Source organism: Dermochelys coriacea, chromosome 7, assembly GCF_009764565.3.
Source record: "Dermochelys coriacea isolate rDerCor1 chromosome 7, rDerCor1.pri.v4, whole genome shotgun sequence".
NCBI classification, from domain to species: domain Eukaryota; kingdom Metazoa; phylum Chordata; order Testudines; family Dermochelyidae; genus Dermochelys; species Dermochelys coriacea.
The window spans coordinates 57,889,936-57,909,803 of record NC_050074.1 but is presented as its reverse complement, the minus strand read 5'-3'; the positions used below and the strand labels follow the sequence as shown (position 1 = coordinate 57,909,803).

General features: G+C 45.1%; 1 protein-coding gene across 1 annotated transcript; it reads right to left on the bottom strand.

The window, feature by feature from the left end:
* Window positions 1-329: 329 nt before the first annotated feature.
* LOC119858773 (neuropeptide Y receptor type 4-2-like) lies at window positions 330-12,076 on the bottom strand. The gene is made up of 2 exons (XM_038410128.2): window positions 11,903-12,076; window positions 330-5,610 (listed from the first exon to the last, which is right to left on the bottom strand). Exon 2 carries the CDS (start codon window positions 5,497-5,499, stop codon window positions 4,375-4,377), a length of 1,125 nt encoding a protein of 374 aa, XP_038266056.1. The 5' UTR covers window positions 5,500-5,610; window positions 11,903-12,076; the 3' UTR covers window positions 330-4,374.
* Between the last annotated feature and the right edge of the window lie 7,792 nt (window positions 12,077-19,868).

The window sequence follows — 19,868 nt, the reverse complement described above, 5'->3', positions numbered from 1 at the left end:
GCAGCCTGTGATCTGTATCAGTGCTGCTGTGTGCAAACCTTTTAAATAGCTGCTACTGCCACTTTTCCAGCAGCATTAGCAGTGGGACTCTAAGCTGCAGAGATGATGCAGGGACCATCCTTCTGAGGTTCTCATACAGCGTCATGCACACTGTTGGTAGTTAGCTATAATTAATCAGTCAGAATACTCTGCACATGAATGGCACTTTCCATATATAACATTTCCCCTTAATTAATACAAGGATCTCAAAGCAGTTATTAGTCACTTATGAAGTAAGTAGTATTATCCCCATTTTACAGATGGACAAAGTGAGGCACACAGAGAGCAAGTGATTTAGCCAATATTATTATTTTATTTGTTATTTTGAGGTCCCCACATTGTGCCAGGCATCGCTCAGACACAAGTAAAGATAATATTCTTGCCCTGACGAGCTTACAATTTATATTCATTGTGCCACAACAAGCGGGGACATAAAAAGACAAAGTGAGGCAAATGGACAGGATGGACAAAGATGACAATAATAAGAGCTCATGGTTACTTAGTAAGGCATGTACACAGGTCCTCCCCATTCTCACAGTAATAAAGCTGGTAATAATTTCCCAAAGCATCACTACAATACACAGCAAACATAATAGGGCCCAATGATACATTACCCTGAACTTCGTTAGTCATTTACACCTGTGCAGCGTCAGCTAAAACACTGCTGTAATGACACTCCAAGTCAGAGGATGGTTTTGGGGACTGAACCCAGGACCTCTGCAGCAAAAAGCATTCACTGCTATTGGTTGAGCTAAAGGACCAAGGAAACTAGGAGCCTAAATGCCTTTGAGGATCTGGGTCCAAGTCCATTAGCTCAGAGCAGACTCATAGACCTCTATGCTTCATCTAGCCACCAGAGTGGGACAAAATCGCAGTGTGTTATCATGGCTTATGCTACCCCCTCTGATCTGTTAGCCTTTTACATACACTTTGCACTCACAGGTATAAATGACTGCACAAAGTGCAGGGCAAAGAAGAATCAGACCCAACAGCTAACTCCACCCATCAAGAATGCAGCTTGAACTTGATGATGCTGTACAATGTAAATAGCTCACTGATGTATCACAGTTACAGCCATATAATAAATTCTCTGTCAAATAGGCTTTATTTAGCATTATGTTCTTGGAGCTTTTCATGCTAATCAGTGACAAACACAAGCCTTATGTACATGCACTCTGCTTAGAAGCAAAACTTCCACAACTAATTGTGTTGTTCCCTTTAACAGACTGGTGAGTACAAGATCATCTATTTACAAAGGGGTACAGATTAGATATCTTCTTTGCTGATGTGTGATCAGAGCTCGACATGCAGCTGTTAATTAAATATTAGAATTCTAACAAGTGCAGGAAACAAGCAGAATTACTCAAGGCTAATTGGGAGAAACTCATCTCTAGGAAGAAGCCCAGTGCAAGACCTGTGCTCTACTCAAATCTTACTTAAGCCCTTGAATAAAACACAGTTTATGCAAAGTTCCTGTAAGTCAAGGAGGTCAGTCAGAATGAATATATTTTGTGCTTCTCAGCACTGATTGGTAGGACCATTCTGGTTTCAGTTACTGTACCAATATTGATCTAGGGATATGGCCTAGAGCCCACTTGGTCTATAAGGGTACAAAGTCTTCTAGTGGACTCTAACTCTAGCCCAGAAGTGGCATCTTCTACACACTAATCAAGAGAAACAAATTCTCCTCATCGTCATGGAAACTAATATCTGAAGAAGACTGCAAAAAGCTCATCGGGAAGGAGCAGAAATGTGTGTCAGATCAATATGTAAAGATACAAAATGAAATCATGCATAGATCATCTGACCTCAGCATGCAGATTTCTGAAGGGAATTGAAAAGATAGCTGCCAATAGACAGTTCTGGCATGGTCAAGAACTTGGGGTCTAAGTCCGTAAGCTGATGAGCATCCTCAACTTCCATTTACGTCAATGAGTGAGATTCTCAGATGATGTAACTTGCCTCCATTTAATTCAGCAGGGCTGCTCCCATTTACATCACCTGAGGATCTAGCCCACTGAATATTAATAAATCTTGCTACTTTGTAGCATGAGATGGTTTAGCTGCTGTCTTCACAACATCTGACCTGGAGAAGAGCTCTGTGTGGCTCCAGAACTTGTCTCTGTCACCAACAGAAGTTGGTCCAACAAATGATATGACCTCACCCATCTTGTCTCTCTAATACCCTGGACTGACATGGCTACAGCTACACTGCAGTCACAAAATCTGCCCCATATGCTGGGGTCTGAGGGAGAATATGCATGGGTCAAATTCTGCTCTGACCTACCACTTTGCCTAGCAAGATAGCTATCTAGCTATTGTATTCCTAGTATCTATGTATTTAATACCTTCCACCATGTGCAAGCCCACTGATTAGGATGAGATTGCACAGGATGTCAAGTCATGACAAAACATGACCCCATTTAGGTCTTTAAAACTGACTAGTATCTTTTATATGAAAGTGTTGGTCTCCTTTCTGATTTGCCTTCACTTTCAACAGTGCCTAATATTGACTTCCATCTTGGTTTCCCAGCAGTAGCTGCAGAGCAATGTCTTGATAAAGAGAGGAACTCAGACTTCAGAAGTATGATGTAATGTTTTTTTCTAAAGAGAATGAGTATTATGTTTCTTATGGTTTGCAGGTAAGTTGCCCAGACAAAGGGTAAAAAATATCACTGAAGTGAGAAAGCACAAAGCTCACTTTCATGACACAATTGACAACACACTTGATTTACATGTGACTTGGATTTAATGTGTGTGATTCAATCCCCTTCATGTATTTTCATTGGTCTTCCGTAGACTTTTCACAGTTTTGGCATCACTCCTTCCAAGGTTCTTTCGCTTCTGGGGTAAACCTGAAGCCTTGGTGCCTGTTTTCAAAATGTGCTTCACTCCACTGGAAGTGTCACTGTTCGTTACAGCTGGCATTTCTACATCAGAAGCCTTTCTCCCCAGCCATTTGGTCTTTGCACATGAGAGAGCCTGTGAGCAGAGTGAGATGCTAAGCAAAGAACAGGTGTGAGTGTCACCTCAATCCCCCGTTTGAGATCTGTCAAAGACGCCAATGATCTAAACATCTTAAAGTACCAGCATCTGTGACTGTACCTTTAGTAGCATGGAGGCGTAGGATCTACAGCTAGAAGAATGACAGTCAAGTCAATCTGACCAAGTTCCCATGTAAATCTGGGATTGTTTGGTTTTGCATCATCTGAAAAGGGAAGTGATCTGCATAGTCTCTATGAAAGGTAACAGAGGCAACAAATAGCGTAACACCTCCAACTGCTGTCTGTCATCCATAGATGGTGCTAGTTCTCGATGCACCTTGTTATTGAGCAATGGTTCTGGTTTGTGCTAGTTCAGTGTGCCATGTGGTGTAGTTTTCTGGAATATTGTCATCAAGAAGCTGGCCAAAAGAGGGTACACGAGAAGCCCTAGCATGAACAGAGATTTGTGAGCTGTAGCTCACGAAAGCTTATGCTCAAATAAATTTGTTAGTCTCTAAGGTGCCACAAGTACTCCTTTTCCTTTTTTAGAGATTTCCTTGAAGCTCAAGTGGTAGAAGCCTGTGGGGTTTTTGAAGTGACAGGTTCATGGTTGTATCCCCATGCTGCATGGGCAGGTTTAACAGCCACCAATGTCTGCATGTAAGTAGTTACAGATATGTTACAGATCTGCTGGATGTGAACTACTGTGAACCTAATCAGCTGAGAAGGTGAGTGTTTCCTAATAGTGGATGAGAGGGGGTCAGTAATGTACACATTATATATACCCACATTTCTAGAGGAATGTAGGCAGAGAGGATCTAGGGCTGGAAGGAACCTCCTGGTCACTGAGTCCAGGCCCCTGCTATTGCAGCCAACCCTGTCTTATAATTCTGTTCATAAACTTAGTGGTCAGCCTATCTCATGTACATTTCTTACTAATACTGACAGAGGAGAATTTCCACTAACTCAAGTGTTTGAGTTGGAATTCCCAGGTTAAACCCTCAGTGATAATGGTGTGCAGCTTAGCTGATGACCCTGCTGTCTGTGTGCAACCATAGATGTCTATTAAGTAGTTAGAAACAAAGCAACTTCTTGTGCACATGTCCTGTTTGCGTGAAGTCTGTTTTCAGAGCTGCGCCACCTCACCAATACATACAATTTGATATCTCCTTTAATCTTCCTCACTTATCTATAGTGATTATCTTTCCTTGTAGTCAATGACTGTTCTTCCTAAAACTGGACAGCAGCTGTTGGAGTCAGACTATGATGCCATCAATTGCTTTTATCATCCATGTGTAACAACCACCCTGAAGTCTCTTCAGTGGAGACTTCAGAAGATGTTCCCTGGTGACTAGATGGAATTATGTCTACAGCTCAACCTCATGGAGCCTTTGGAGACTTCAGTCTGCATGGATGATAAAGGTAAATGTTCATATTTTTCCGTCGATGAATTACGCTGGCAGCTCAGTATCAGCGACTTCACTTCTTTTTTGAAGTTATTGTTTAGGAACCCATAGATAACAGGGTTGACACAGGTGGAAGCCATGGCTACTAGATGGCACAATGAGAAAATAAGGTTGTGGTGGCAAGGGGGAATGGCTTTGTAATCCCAGTCCTCAATGCTATTGAAAACATGCAATGGTAACCAGCAAACAGCAAAGGCAACCACCATGGATACTAACAAAATGTTTATCCTCCTCAGCTGAACCACCCGGCCACTGTATGCACTCTTCTCAAACATGTCCTTTCTCTTCTGCAGGCGTAAATAGATACGCAGGTAGCAAACCAAGATAAAGAAGAGAGGGATGCAGTACTGGAACAGCAGCAAGGCAGTGGTGTAGATGAGTCGGTGCTGGTCAGAAGGCCATGAGTCCATGCATATGGCCTTGTCGGCAGAAGAATCTGTAATATAGGAGAACTGCTTGTACAAGTCATATGTCAAGATGGAGGTCGTCAGAAAGGGCAGGGACATAAGGCAAGCTAATGTCCAAATGACTACAATCCCTAGATAGGCTTGGGGGATGCTTGGCCTCCAGCCAGTTGGGTTTATGATGAGCTGGTGTCTTTCCAGACCAATGAGGACAAGGGAGAGAATTGACACACTCACAGAAGTGCACTGAATGAAGGAAGTCATTTTGCACATGACCTCACCAAATATCCAGTAGTCCATCAGGGTGTAGACGACGGTGAAAGGCAGGCAGACGATGCTCATGAACAAGTCAGAGACTATCAAGTTGGTAATGAATATGCTGGTGACGTTGGCCTTCTCCTTCTGCCTGACTATGACACTAATCAGGCAAATGTTTCCCAGGATGCCTAGGATGGTTTCTAAGCTATATGAAGTAACTAAAAAGCCAGTAAGGTCAGTTGTGTTTCTGCAGTGACCTGGAATATGTGTGAGGAAGCCTAGCTCTAAACTCCAATTCTTATTGAATGGAAAGCGAGGGACCATATTAAGATCTTCAGTCTTGCTCATGCTGGAATCAGAAAGAGAGCCCAGAAATATGCAGGGAAACAAGTAGGATCTGAGTCTTCAGGGCCCTACCATAAGTTCTTCTGTTCAGTTATGTAGAGACTCTGGAAATGCCTGCAAAGGAAAGAGAGAGATTAGTTCATCTCTTCTAGCTAAATTAAACAAACAGAATTTTCTGGGGGTGATGAGCATTTTCTTCCTCCATGTACACTTTTCCATCTTCCTTTGGTTCATTGCATTAGACCATAAACTGGAGTAGTTTGCTGGACAGTGAAATGGGACCAAATGCACTACTGGAGTAAGCAGGTTCAATTCCACTGGAGTCAGTAGTGTTGTGATTGAATGGGCCAGCAGGGAGGTTAAACCAAAATAATTTCCTGAAAGTCCGTAGAACTACAGAGTTTCACTTCAAGTAAGCCAGGGTCAAATGATAGTTTGGGGTGAAAACCACATGAAACTCATTGGAGTTGCAAAGTTCCAATGCCAAACCAGGCTGAATTATTTGGCTTTGGCCATATTTCACTCTAGTAGTTGAAGTGAAAACCAAGAGGTGCAAACTCCATCAAGTGGAGTCAAAAAAACATGTGGCATGAATTGTCCATGAATGTAACACACTATTGCATTCTTAACACCCCCTATCTCCAGTTTGAACTGGACAGCAGCACCTTACAACTATTCACACCCAAATCCTCACCTGGTGTAAACTGGCCTGGCTCCACCAAAGTCAAAAGGACTATGTGATTTATTCCAACTGCAGAAATGGCCTTTAATTTGTGCAGGGTCTAGTATCAAATCATCAATTTTGTGAGAGTTTCACAAAGACTGAAATTGCCGTGTCACAAAATCCGAATGAATTACGAATATTTTTTTCACACAGCCTGGTAAAAGGTTGTTAGTCAGTTTTGGATGCTGCAAAGGAAAATTGACCACAAGTGAAGTCAGAAAGAAAGAGAGGGGGGATTAATGAACTAATGGGATGCTGAAGGGATTTTTTTATTATTAATCCAACCAATACTTTATTTTCAAATAAATTTAGACAATAAAAACCTGATTTTCAGAGGTGCTGAGTATGCACTGTTCCTATTGACTCCAGCAGTTTGGCTGCTTGGCACTTCTGAAATTCAGACCCTAAATCCTTTATTCAAAGGTGAAATTAATTTTTGGCACAGCTTGAGTTCCCATCAGATTAGTACATTTGAAGGAACAATATACATTAGATTTTTCTTGTCATTCCCATTGTTATTTACAGAAGTAATAAAAAGAAGCCAATAAAGGTATATTTTTCAGAGAGTTGCGTAGATAATTGGAATCTTGTCAGTAGTAACAAGAGCTGCATAGCCGATTTCATTCTCTCCTTTGCAAATTTCTGTGGGAAAATTTCAATTTTGCCAGAATTTTTCAATGTTCTATTAGGAAACACCAAAATGAAATATTTTGTTTCAGGATGGGCCAGCTCAAATTGAAGCATTCCTTTGTCCAACCAAATACAAACATTTCATTTTGGGTCAATTCGACATTAACCTTTTTCTGCTTGAGCTGTTGCAGTGCCTCCTGGGAGTTTAAATTCAGGTGCATTATTCCCCCACTCTCCTCTATGGGCTAGGCTCCATGGCTGCAGTACATATCCCATGATACACAGCAGTCCCCCCATCCCCCCCCGATGGTGGATGCTCTCATCAGGGTGCATCATTGGAAATATATTCCAGCTGGGGAGCCCTGTCTATAGAAGAAAAATGGGGGTATGTGTAACTCAAACTACAACTCCCATGATGCAAGGCAGCTACTCAGGCAGACACAGTTCAATGTTGAAATGACCTTCCATTATGTGAAAAAAATGATATTTTGACTTTTTATCCTGATTTGGAATGACAACAATTGTCGAGATCTTGGAATTTCCCACTCAGTTCTAGGTTTATATTAGTTCCCATTGTGAAACCACAACATAATTTGGCACAATGGAAAGTCCCTAGTCAAGGGTGGCCCAGCATTGTAATAACTGCATAGACAGGGCACAGTGGTCCTTGACTACTATTGCAACCTATTGTCAAAGAGGAGCTGGGCACACAACGCCCATTAAGAGTCAATGGAAATCTCAGCCATGGGCTCCAGTAGTGTCCGTAGCCCAACTCTGCTGATACCCCACCCACAGCCCTTCCCCCCGACCCCAGAGCAAGTCCCTTTTACTCCGGCTTTGCACAGGACTGTGCATTCCATTTTTGCAGGCATTTACCCCTATCGTCCACAGAGCCAGTGCCATGGTCCTGCGCTGGAGTCCAAATCCTCTGATGCATCCAAGCAAGGAAGGAGCAGACATCACGCCCACAGGGAGCTCACCTGAACAAGCACGCTGCTACGTGGAGTATTGAGGCTCATAACATGCAAGGTAAATATATACTCACCAAAAGCCATTATTTACTGATTCCATAAATCTTTACTCTGCAATAACTGCTACCCAAACAGGCTTGTGAGTTTGAGTACTGCGGAAAAGCAATCCTTGGAATATTACCATGTAAATAAAATGGTATGGCAAGCTTATCATGTTGTTTGAGTAGCATTTATTGCTGAGGAACAGCATGTGCACAGGTGCCCCAGTGCGGTATGGAGGAGGGCTATTTTTTTCCATCTTTATTCATTTTATCAGTTGGGTCAGAAGTTGCTGCCCTCAAGAACCCAAAAAAAAAGTTTTAATCAAAAATAAAGTAAAAGGAACTTCAATCTCTTTTCTCCGCTTGATCGGAGGAAATTAAAGCAGCAATAAAGTGGAATGTTCTATAAGACAAACATGTAGGAGTGTCTAATTGCGATATTCAATCACATGTGTAAGAGTTGGTGTTCTTGACTCTGATTTGGCTTAAAAGCGATGTTAACCTTTAATCTAGATTCCCCCCCCCGCCCTCCCTTTCCTTCTCTCTCTCTCTCTCTTTCTTTCTACCTTTCTTTTCTTTGACAGATTAGGTGTTTGGATAATTCAGTCTTTGAGTGAGTGGAGAATGTGGAAAATGTCCATATTATTTCTAGGAAGCATACATATGTCTCAGTTTCCCCCCATTTGCTTTTGTATTGTTACCACCTGGGTGTAAAGGGGTTAATTTCCTTTCTGGGATGGTGGAGAAAGGAAGGCAGTGATTGGGTGCGAGTCACGACCTGAAGAAGTGCTCTGTGTAGCTCAAAAGCTTTTCTTTCACCAATAGAAGCTGGTCCAATTAAAGATACGACCTCACCCACATTGTCTCTAATATCCTGAGAGCAGCAGGATATTACAACAACTACAACAACACTGCAAACAGCCTGTGAATGCAGCTCCCTTGTAGATACAATGGAGGCCAACCATCAGACCACTGATTTTTCACAACTATTGGCCTCGGGGGGGGCAGGACATGTGAAAACTGCATGACTAGGACTTGAGACCATAGAACGGAAGATCCTACCGTACCAGGGCAGGGATGAAATTGTGGATGTCTGAGCAAGACAGGCAGGTCGTGCTGCCAGCTTGCATGTGGCTCTGTAGGCCTTGCATTATCATTCTAACCTAATGACCCTCAATACTGTATTCCAGGTGACTAACAGATGACATCTGGTTTTTGAGAAGGCTGTCCTGTGTTCCTGCAGCCATCTGCTGTTTGCATAGCTCCCAAAAGGGTAAGTCTCCAGTGGGGGTCCAGGTTCATTTGGACCTGCTGAAAGAGGCATGGTGAGAAATAGGATTGTTGGAGCTAAGGCCCCATCTTAGGATAGCTGGGACACATGTCTTCCCCTTGTAAAAAATGGAGACCCAGGACTATCACCAACAGTACGTTTGCAAAGCAATTGGGAAGTGTGATAGCAGCACATGTAGAGGTACCCTAGTTAGCTTTGTGATTGGAGCATGTGTAAACACCTCTGGATTACTTCCTCAGATACATACCCAGGGCTAGCCCATGCTCCTGACTGAGCTGCTGCAGCTTTGCTGCTATTTTTAGAGTAGTAGCCGTGTTAGTCTGTATTCACAAAAAGAACAGGAGGACTTGTGGCACATTAGAGACTAACAATTTTATTTGAGCATAAGCTTTCATGAGCTACAGCTCACTTCATTGGATGCTATAGCTCACGAAAGCTTATGCTCAAATAAATTTGTTAGTCTCTAAGGTGCCACAAGTACTCCTTTTCTTTTTGCTGCTATTGTTACTCAAGCTAGCTTCGAACTAGCTAGATCAAAACTAGCTCAGATATGTATATACATGCTGCATTTGCACCTCCTGATTGCAATGTAGACATACCCTAAGAGGGGGATGCTCCCAGAGGGGCTATACAAAGGTCAGAGACAGAGCGCACCCTGTAGATCTGTGACAGAGAGCTTGTAAGATGGAGAGAAAGAAAGTTATCATGGAGTGTATCAGAAGGCTCTGCAACGCATTCTGTTGTGTTAAAAGTCCAGTATTTTTAATACTTTGCATTTCTATAGCACCTTCCATTGGAGGGGCACTTCCAAGACATTTACTCTCACAACACTTCTTTGAGGTAAGAAGAATTGTTACCCTCATTCCACAGAGGCGGGAACTCAGGGACAGGGAGGTGAGAAATGATTTGTCCACTATCCAGAGGACATGAGTTTCATTCTACCCAGGTTCACATGCCCATCAGCCTGGCGTGTGTAGTAGAGCCAGGAATAAAATCCGTATCTCTTGGGTTCACAACATCTCTTCCTCCACTGACCATGATGGAAAAAGTAGTTCAAGGAAAATAAGGAACAATAGGGTGACCTTATATTTATGTCCTACATCCTCCCCCAAAGGATTTCAAGGCTCTATCACCTATTCACAGGCATTGCTTCATGCATCACACATGGAATTATAACTTAGCACTCCCTTACTATCATAAGTCTTGCCTGCACCATTATTTCTTATTGTTAATAATTGTGTTTATTACAGTAGTGCCTAGATAGATCCCTGTTGCTCAAAAGTTGCTCAAATAGAGAGTAGCAGACAGTCCATACTGCCAAGAGCTTACAATCTAACGAGCAATACAGACAAAGGCCAGGGGAAAGGGCTGTAACATAGAAGGAGAACAACATCTATTGCCATTTTGCCACTCATGTCACTCTCTTGGGTCCTGATTCATAACCCGTTGAAGCCAATGGGGGTATTTCCATTGACTGCAATAAGTTTTGGATCAGGCGCTAGGAGTGTTTTCACCATGGGTGTCGGGTATCATAGGCTGGGGAAGGCTAAGCCTCCCCAAACAGCCAGGCATGTCCCATCCATGCTCTGCCCCCCCTCCCAGTCCTCCTCCCTGTCCCAGCTCTGCTGCTCATCTTCCCCTGTGCCGTGGTCCCAGCTAGGGCTAGGGCTGGGGCTGTGCCATCTGCCCTCCAGGCACTCAGGGACTGGGGCCACGCTGCCTGCCCACCTGGTGCTCTGGGCCTGGGGGGGGATGCTGTGGGGGAGGCTGGGGCCATGCTGCCTGCCCTCCCAGTGCTCTGGGGCTGGAGGGGGCTGGGCTGGGCATGGGCCAGTGGCCACGGTGGGGGGCAGGGGGTGGCTCTGGGCTCCAGCGGGGGGCATGGAAGGGGTGGGGGCTTGGGCAGAAGGGGCTGGACTGGGGGCTAGCCTCCCTGAGCCAGTGGTTCATGCACCACCGATGGTTTTCACCTTTGCCTCTGGATTGGAGTTGAATCCTAAAAAAAATCTGCAACATATACGGAAGGGACTAAAGGGCTGCACAAGAGTCCTTTGTTTCTGGGAATCTGACTTATGTAAACCCTGCATTCCCCAAGCATCTCTTGATTTCAGGCTGCACGCCCCAGCCAGCAAACATGGCTCTATTTCTAACTGAAATACAAATTAAATTAGACAACTAGAGTAAACAGGCATAGAGGTACAGTTGGACTGCTAAAAATGCCACTCACTAGAGCACTGTATTGCAAAGCAGTCTAGACTCTAACATTTTCCATCTAGATTCTCCTGTTTTAAAACTTTTTCTTTCTTAAAAGCCTCTAATAAAACAATAGCCCAATATAGCAACAACTCCTACTTCAAATCCAATCATTTCACTCAGGCAGAGAGATCATAATGGTCTTTCAAAATACCACTTGCCCATGGACTTGAGTTTAGAATCTTGGTAAGTGTTTTCTGATAGTAAATCAGACAGAAATACCTAGTACAAAGAGGAAGATCAGAACAAGTAACAAAATCATGATTACAGCATAAACTGACAGCCTCCCAAGTGTCAGGTTTCAGAGTAGCAGCCGTGTTAGTCTGCAAAAAAGAAAAGGAGTACTTGTGGCACCTTAGAGACTAACAAATTTATTTGCGCATAAGCTCAAGTGGCGGTTTAATAGATACATCGATTCTAAGGCCAGCAGGGACCAATATGATCATTTAGTCTGACCTCCTGCAAAGTTGAAACAAAGTATTCAGAAAATTCTCACCTGGTAACATCCACACTGATTAAGAAGGTAGCTGCTCGTGCTGGGTATCTGTGCCGCAGCAGAATAGAGGAACTCGGGAGCAGCAGAGATTTGCTGTCCTCGCTCTGTTGCGATGGGAGATTCGGAAGGCATATCTCTCTCTCTCTCTCTCTTTCTGCAAAGGGAATGTAGCCAATGAGTTTTGTTCTCTGCTGACAGCCCAGCTTTGAAGTGCTAGCTCCCTCTGTTGATTTAGAAATGTATGTGTTCTACTGATAGTCAAGACAAACAGCAGCTGTGCAAAAGAGATATGAAACTATTTGAAGCATGCTACAGGCTCCTGCGTGATGTGTGGCAGGTATATTAACACACAAGGAATAAAAATGAAGCTATAGGGCCTCATGCTGTGTTCCTTACTGAGGCAGGCCTCCCTTTGGATTTGATGGGGATTTTGCCTAATGTGCATCATCAGGCCCCGGGTATTAGACTCTTTCCAATTTCACAATCCACTACCGCCTGGCTGTGTATTTAGACTACAGAGAAGCCCAAGCTTCAAAGCCTTCATGATTCAGGAGGGGAAGAGGGGATTGTTTTGGTAAAGTACCCGTAGGTTTGGGGCCCCAAGGAATTGCAAATTATGGGGACTCAGAGCACCTTAGTGACTCAGAGCACAAACCCCACTGACTTCTTTTTGTCTTCTCCTGACCAAAAGCCAGTGCCAGGAAGTACTACATCCAGAGCAGCGTAGTTTGGGCCTTCAGCGCTCAGGCATTATGGCTGCCAGTGGCTACTCTTCCTCTTCAACTAATCTGGCAACCCTCATAAATGAACATTACAGGAATTGTAGCTATTCTGTGTTTCCATATACAGACCCTGCAGTTTTGCACCAGGGAATGAACTACAGACTTTCAGCAGCAAAAAGCACAAGGTTCTGTTATTTGAGCTAACAGGATAACTATGGGAGTGGTTATTAAGTTGCAGGGTCTTATACTTTCTGGGACTGGCCATTAGCAGGGGACAGGCCCATTCACATGAGACCATTGCATTACATTCTTCACTACATAAGCCAGCCCTGAATATCTGAAGTCCATGGGTTCGAGTCCCATGGCTGTAAATAGGGTCTAATCCAAACCCACTGAAGTCTGCCAGTTGACTTCAGTGGGCTTTGGATCACATCAATGTGCAATAGAGGGAGGTGTCCTCGAACCTTCTAAGCCAGGCCAATTCAAATACAATAATGCCACTGTAGTAAGTTCAGGTCTAGCAGCTGTTGAGTCATGAGAAAAATGTCCTAGGATCTTGTCACTGGTTTAGGAGAGACCTGTGCTATAGCTTGGGCACAGTGATAGAGAGATAGATACTGACTCTCCTGCTGGCTATTAAAGAAGCTGAGGTTTCCTATCTGCCGAGTCCAAAGATACTGAAGCCAGAGAATCTGAGATGGTTTATTTAACGGGCTTGTTAATTCTTCCCTTATGTATTCAGTGTCTGTTTGTTTATTGTGCTACTATTGAGAGCCATAAATAAAGGGGAGATATTCTAGAGCAGTGTTCTCAATCTTCTTGCTACCCGGGACTGGCTTGCTGCCTTCCTAAATTGTGTCAGGGAGATCTCAGGGACTGATGCCAGTTTTGGGACTGGTCCTTGAGAAACACTGTTCTAGAGCACAGGCTATCCTGTTACAGGAGTAAAAAGAGACTTTGGAAGCTGGTCTGCAGACATGAGGGTTTCTTTGAATTGTTCTTCTCTCTTTCTATCCCCATCTGCTTGGGTTATTCCGTAACCAATCTTATCTCCCCTGTGTCCACACCTGGCAAGGTGTTTGCCATGTTGCCCATATTCTCCACCCAGGCTCCCATGGGCAAAGCCTGCAACTAGCACCTGCTCTCTTCTTAAAGTCAGCATGAAACAGCTGCAGTACCACCACTGCTGCCTGAAAATCTTAGCTCTGCATCTGGGACTTAAGTCGTAGCAGAATCAAGGTCCTGACCACTTATTGATGAGACTAGTCATGTTAACCGTGGTGTCCTGGCCACATTCTCACTGGGGTAATACATCTGACCTCCTCACACACTCCCTTGCACTTTTCAGTGGATTATGGTACTTTTCTCCATTTCCTGCAGCATGAGGTGTCTGGGTGCTGTTAAACAGCTGATGCAGGGCTGCACTTGAGTGGAGAATGAAATGATCTCGACACTGCATATCATTTATACAGTCCGGCCTTGTACAGACAGAATTGGTCTGTGCTCATAAGCAGACAACACAAACTGAGGATGCCTGTTGGGACCATAGTCTTCTACCCACTTGCCTTGTATAACGGGGAACAAACAAACATGCTAAAGAATCATAGAATCGTAGGACTGGAAGGGACCTCGAGAGGTCATCTAGTCCAGTCCCCTGAACTCATGGCAGGACTAAGTATTACCTAGACCACCCGGACAGGCGTTTGTCTAACCTGCTCTTAAAAATCTCCAATGATGGAGATTCTACAACCTCCCTAAGCAATTTAATCCAGTGCTTAACCACCCTGACAGGAAGTTTTTCCTAATGTCCAACCTAAACTGCCCTTGCTACAATTTAACCCCATTGTTTCTTGTCCTATCCTCAGTGGTTAAGAAGAACAATTTTTCTCCCTCCTCCTTGTAACAGCCTTTATGTACTTGAAAACTGTTATCATGTCCCCTCTCAGTCTTCTCTTTGCCAGACTAAACAAACCCAATTTTTTCAATCTTCCCTCGTAGGTCATGTTTTCTAGACTTTTAATCATTTTTGTTGCTGTTCTCTGGACTTTCTCCAATTTGTACAAATCTTTCCTGAAATGTGGTACCCAGAACTGGACACAATACTCCAGTTGAGGCCTAGTCAGTGTGGAGTAGAGCAGCCGAATTATTTTTCATGTCATGCTTACAACACTCCTGCAAATACATGCCAGAATGATGTTCGCTTTTTTTGCAACAGTGTTACACTCTTGACTCATATTTACTTTGTGTATGCTATGATTTCCAGATCCCTTTCCACAGAACTTCTTCCTAGGCAGTCACTTCCCATTTTGTATGTACTACAAGCATAATAACATTCATAGATTACTGTTGTTGTGATTCACAGTGAAAGTACCATAGACTTGGCTACTACAATGCATGCTCTGGGCCTTATCCAAAGCTCACTGAAGTCACTGGAAAGATTCCCATCAACTTCAATGGGTAATGGATCAGGCCCTATTTGCAGCTGACAGTGAATGTGAAAAAGAAGCCAACACAAGGCAATGAGTACACATCACCCTGATCCTCTGCACACTGCATGAGCTCCTGGAACAATCTCAGACCTGGTTAAGGTCTCTGAATAGGACAGAACCTGAGAACTCAGAAACTGACCCTCTTTCTCTGTGATTTCCTCTGTATGACAGCTGCACTCCCCAGACAATGTCCTGGGGTGCAATTTGCATATCATGGGAAATCAAACCTTCCTGGCACTGGGTTAGGAACTCCCTTCTGCAAGATGTTAGCATGGCCATGAGTCTTAATACCTCCTGAACCAAATGTGCATCTGCTGTCATCCATCAACTCCTTGGAAGATAAGGATGAGGGCTTGGCCTTTTCATAACTTTGGCAGTGCTCACATTCTATAGCCATGAGAATGTTATAAATTCAGATACAGAGTCTGGATAGTAGCTACAGCTGGTGGGGAAAATGCTGGAAAAAATGTGGTTTGCTGTGTTCTTGTAGCCATGTTGGTTTCACGATATTAGAGAGACGAGGTGGGTGAGGCGATATCTTTTATTGGAGCAACTTCTGTTGGTGAGAGAGACAAGATTTTGAGCTTGCATAGATCTCTTCAGGTCTGGGAAATGGACTCAGAGTGCCACAGCTAAATACAATGATTCCAAGAGAAATTCTACAACCTCAACCACATGACACCCCCCCGCCCCCCCCCCCCCCCCCCCCCCCCGGACCTTCTACATGCTTCCCAAGATACACAAATAAGGGAACCCAGACAGACTCACCATATCTCGCCACAGCTATCTTACTAAAGCAGTATCAGGGCTAACAGAAACCATCCTTAAACCACTCACCACACACAGAAACAACCTACTTCCTCCATAAACACCACAACATTAACAACCTTTTTCAGAACACCATCCTTGCCACCATGGGTGTCACCTTCCTATACACCAATATCCCTCACAATGACAGCATTGCTGCCTGCCTCAACTATCTACAAGACAATAGACAACCCTCAGCTCTCCACCCCAAACACATCACCAAACTCATCCCTTTCATCTTCACCAATAACAATTTTACATTCAACAACAAACAATTTGTCCAAACCATGGGAACAGCCCTAGATATTAGGACGGCTCCCCAGTATGGCAGCCTCTTCTTAGGCCACCTCAAGAAAGAATTTATGGATAAATGCACCACAAACCAATGGTACCTGAGATACATCAATGATATTTTCATCCTCTGGACAGACGACATAGATTCCCACCACAACCTCAACAACCATCATCCATTCATTAAACTCTCTCTGGAATACTCCCACACTAGCATCAACTTCCTGGACACCACAATCAACTTCAGCAATGGAACACTACAGACAACTGTATACAAGAAGCCCCCGGATCACCATACCTATCTTCGCAGGTCCAGTAACCACCAAACACACTACAAAATCTGTTATCTACAGCCAGGCACTCAGATACCACAGAATATTCTCTGAGGAGAAAATCCTGGATATACACCTTAACCCATTTAAAAGTGCCTTCACCAAACAAGGACACTCCACCAGAAAATGATATCCTGGAACTTCATCATGGAACAGGCCACCCAAAAGAATCTTCTTCAATCTGGAAATAACCGCCCCGCCCCCCACCCTCTGACTGCACACCCTGAGTTGTCACCTCCCACCCCATACTGGAACCTCTATGTGATATCATTAAACAATCACAATGCATACTCAATGGAGACCTCATCCTGAAAGAAATGTTTCCTGGACCCTCAACCTCCCAGTCTCTCCAAGCTCATCATCAGAAGCAAGCTCCCCACAGATCAGGACACAACTCAAAGCGGCTCCAGGCCCTTTCAGAATAACAGATGCAAAACCTGTAAACATATCTCCACTGCTACAATGATCAACACCCTACCCCAACACACCTTTCACAATCCATGAGTCCTACACATGCCCATCATAACATGCGGTTACCTCATCCAATGCACTAAATGCCCCACAACAGCTATGTCCGTGAAACCAGACAATCACCACACTCCAATGAACTCACAAGGAAAATGATAAAAGACAAAAACACCCTATCACCTGTGGGTGAACACTTCTCACAAAGCAATCATTCTAGATCTGATCTCTCAGTCCTCATCCTCAAAGGAAACCTGCACAACACCGCCAAAAGAAAGCCTGGGAGCTTCAATTCATAACCTTGCTAGATACTCAGACTCATGGACTGAACAGAGACACTGGATTTATGGCTTATGACAACAATCTGTAACCCACTAACCACCTCACCCAAGATGCCTTTTCTTTCTCCCTCTCTTCCTTTCCCACATATGACTGGGTATGCCAGGCCCTTTGAGGCCCCCTGCTCGAGGCCTTCTAGTCCTGCCACACCCTGTCCTGGGAAAAGGAGCAGTGAAGGTGGGTCGTCCAGGCTTGCCTAGAAAGGCTGCAGGGAAGCAGCCAATGCGAGCGCAGTAGGTTCACTTTAAAGGAGCTGCAGGGCCTGAGCAGGTTAGTTACTGGCTGGGACCAGAAGCAGGAGGAAGGACTGTGAGACTCTCCAAGTGAGGAGGCCTGAGAGAGACCCTGCTCAAGCAGGGAACAGATGGTGAACTCTGCGGTATGGGTGAAGAGGAAGGGGCTACATGGGAAGCAGCCCAGGGAATAGCAGCAGCAATGGAGTTAAAAGAAGCAGCAGGGGGCTGCTATTTGTAGGGTTCCTGGGTCAGGACCCGGAGTAGAGTGCATGCCCAGGTCCCCCTACCAACCATAGGCAGGGTAGCCAAAGCCCTGGGAAGGGGACAAATTTAATTAAGAAGCCCAGGGCTAAGGCTGGAGTTTAAAGGGCCCAGGGATGGGGCTGAAGACCTTAGAGAGGGCCAACCATTCATTGAACTTTGTTACCCCTTCCCCCAGAAGGGGACTGAAGTGAAGGAGTCACTCAGGTGAAGAGCTGGGGACATCAGAGGACCACTAAAGGTCCTGGAGGCACTGCTCCATACTAGGGCAGGGATGGATCAGAAGAGGCTGAGAACTGAGCCCAGAGACAGGGCTGCAGGTACCAACCAGGGCATAGTGATAGGTCCTTTTGGACTTTTTTTACCCCGAAAGGGGTTTGTTTGTTCATGCATAGAGACTGTGTGTGTCTTGGCCAGAGGGCTGGGTCACTGAACACCAACCTGACGAGGGCAAGAGCCAACAGGGAGCGCCTGGAAAGAGTGCAGGATTGCACCCAGCCAACAGGAGGCTCTCATGAGAAGTGAGTGCACCCCTTCTGATTGGAGAGGTGCTAATGGGCCACTTCACCTTGAATGGTCCCTTGAAATATGTGTTAACTGCTTATGCTAAACAATCTGTTCCACCTTCTGACATTCTAGGTATATTTAGATGTCAAAAAAAAACCCATGACTGGCCTGCACTGTCTCCTGTGCCCTGGGCCCTCCTGTTTCGCAGGGTCCTAGAGCCCAGGCTCCAGCCCAAGCCCAGACCTCTACACTGAAATTAAACAGCCTGAGCCCTGCTTGCCGGAGTCAGGTGGCACAAGCCAGCTGCGGGTTTTTCTTTGACGTGCAGGCATACCTTTTGAGTACCTTTCCCAGACCTGAAGAACAGCTCTGTGTGGCATGAAAGCTTATCTCTCTCACTAATGGAAGCTTATCAACCAGAAGTTCTTACCTCACCCACCTTCTTATTCAAAAAATTGTCAACATTTTAGAGTTTTAAAAAAATATTGACTACTCTCCAGTAGACATGCTGTCTGCCAGAAGACAGCCTAAAGTCATCTTGTTGGTTTCTTCTCTGCATCTCAGAAAAATACTTCCCACATTGAAACTGATCTTAATTAGCCCTTTCTTCATATGCCATAAATCTGCCAGCAAAACGACCACACATTCCTTGTTATGTTTCAACAGCCAGAGTAATAATCTCATTGTTGTTATCTCCGTAGCGGTCTTGTTGTTTCCTTGTGCTCCCCTTCCATCTGTATCCAACAGTTGCCTCTTCTTTTAAATTAATAATAATTCTAGGGGCTGGAGCTCTGCTGTGATCCACAGATGAAACACAGCAGCACTGGCCATCACTCCACACTTTCCTGCCAATATAGCTCACTTACTTGGAAAGAAACTGCATAAGGGAGGATGTGGAATTTGGTCTCCATGGTCCACTCAGGTCTTGGCCTTGTTATATGGCCCTACAATACTACCAGTTATGGTGGTGTTTTTTGGTGTGCCATAGACTCTAGGCCAGTGGTCCCCAAACTTTTGAAGGTCATTCCCCCTCATAACTCCATCCATGCCCCCGCACTTCTGAGAGCCAGGGCTTGGAGTGGGGTGGCAGCTCAGTGAGGGGAGGTGACACAGGCAGGGGTAAGGGTGCCAAGACTGGGGCCGCAGCTGTGGGTGGGTCTTGGGCTGGGACCAGGCCGGGGATGAAGCTGTGGCCAGGGGCTGAGGCTGTGGGCAGGGAAGGGAGCAGAGCTGCACCCAGGCTGCGGTGGTGGCCAGCAGCCAGGTTCCCGGCCAGATGCGACTCCGCTCCTGGCCCCGACCCCACCCCTAGCCCCAGCTGGGAACAGAGCCATGGCCAGCAGCCGAGACTGGGGGCTAGTGTGGGGCCGGGAGCAGAGCCACACCAAGGCTGGGGAGCGGGGGCGGGAGCCAGGGGTGTGGCTGGGGGTGGGACCGGAGCAGAGCTGGGGGTGGGGTGGAGATGGGTGGTGCTTCTTCCCCACCTCCCATGAGGGCTGGCCTGGCCCTGCTGCACT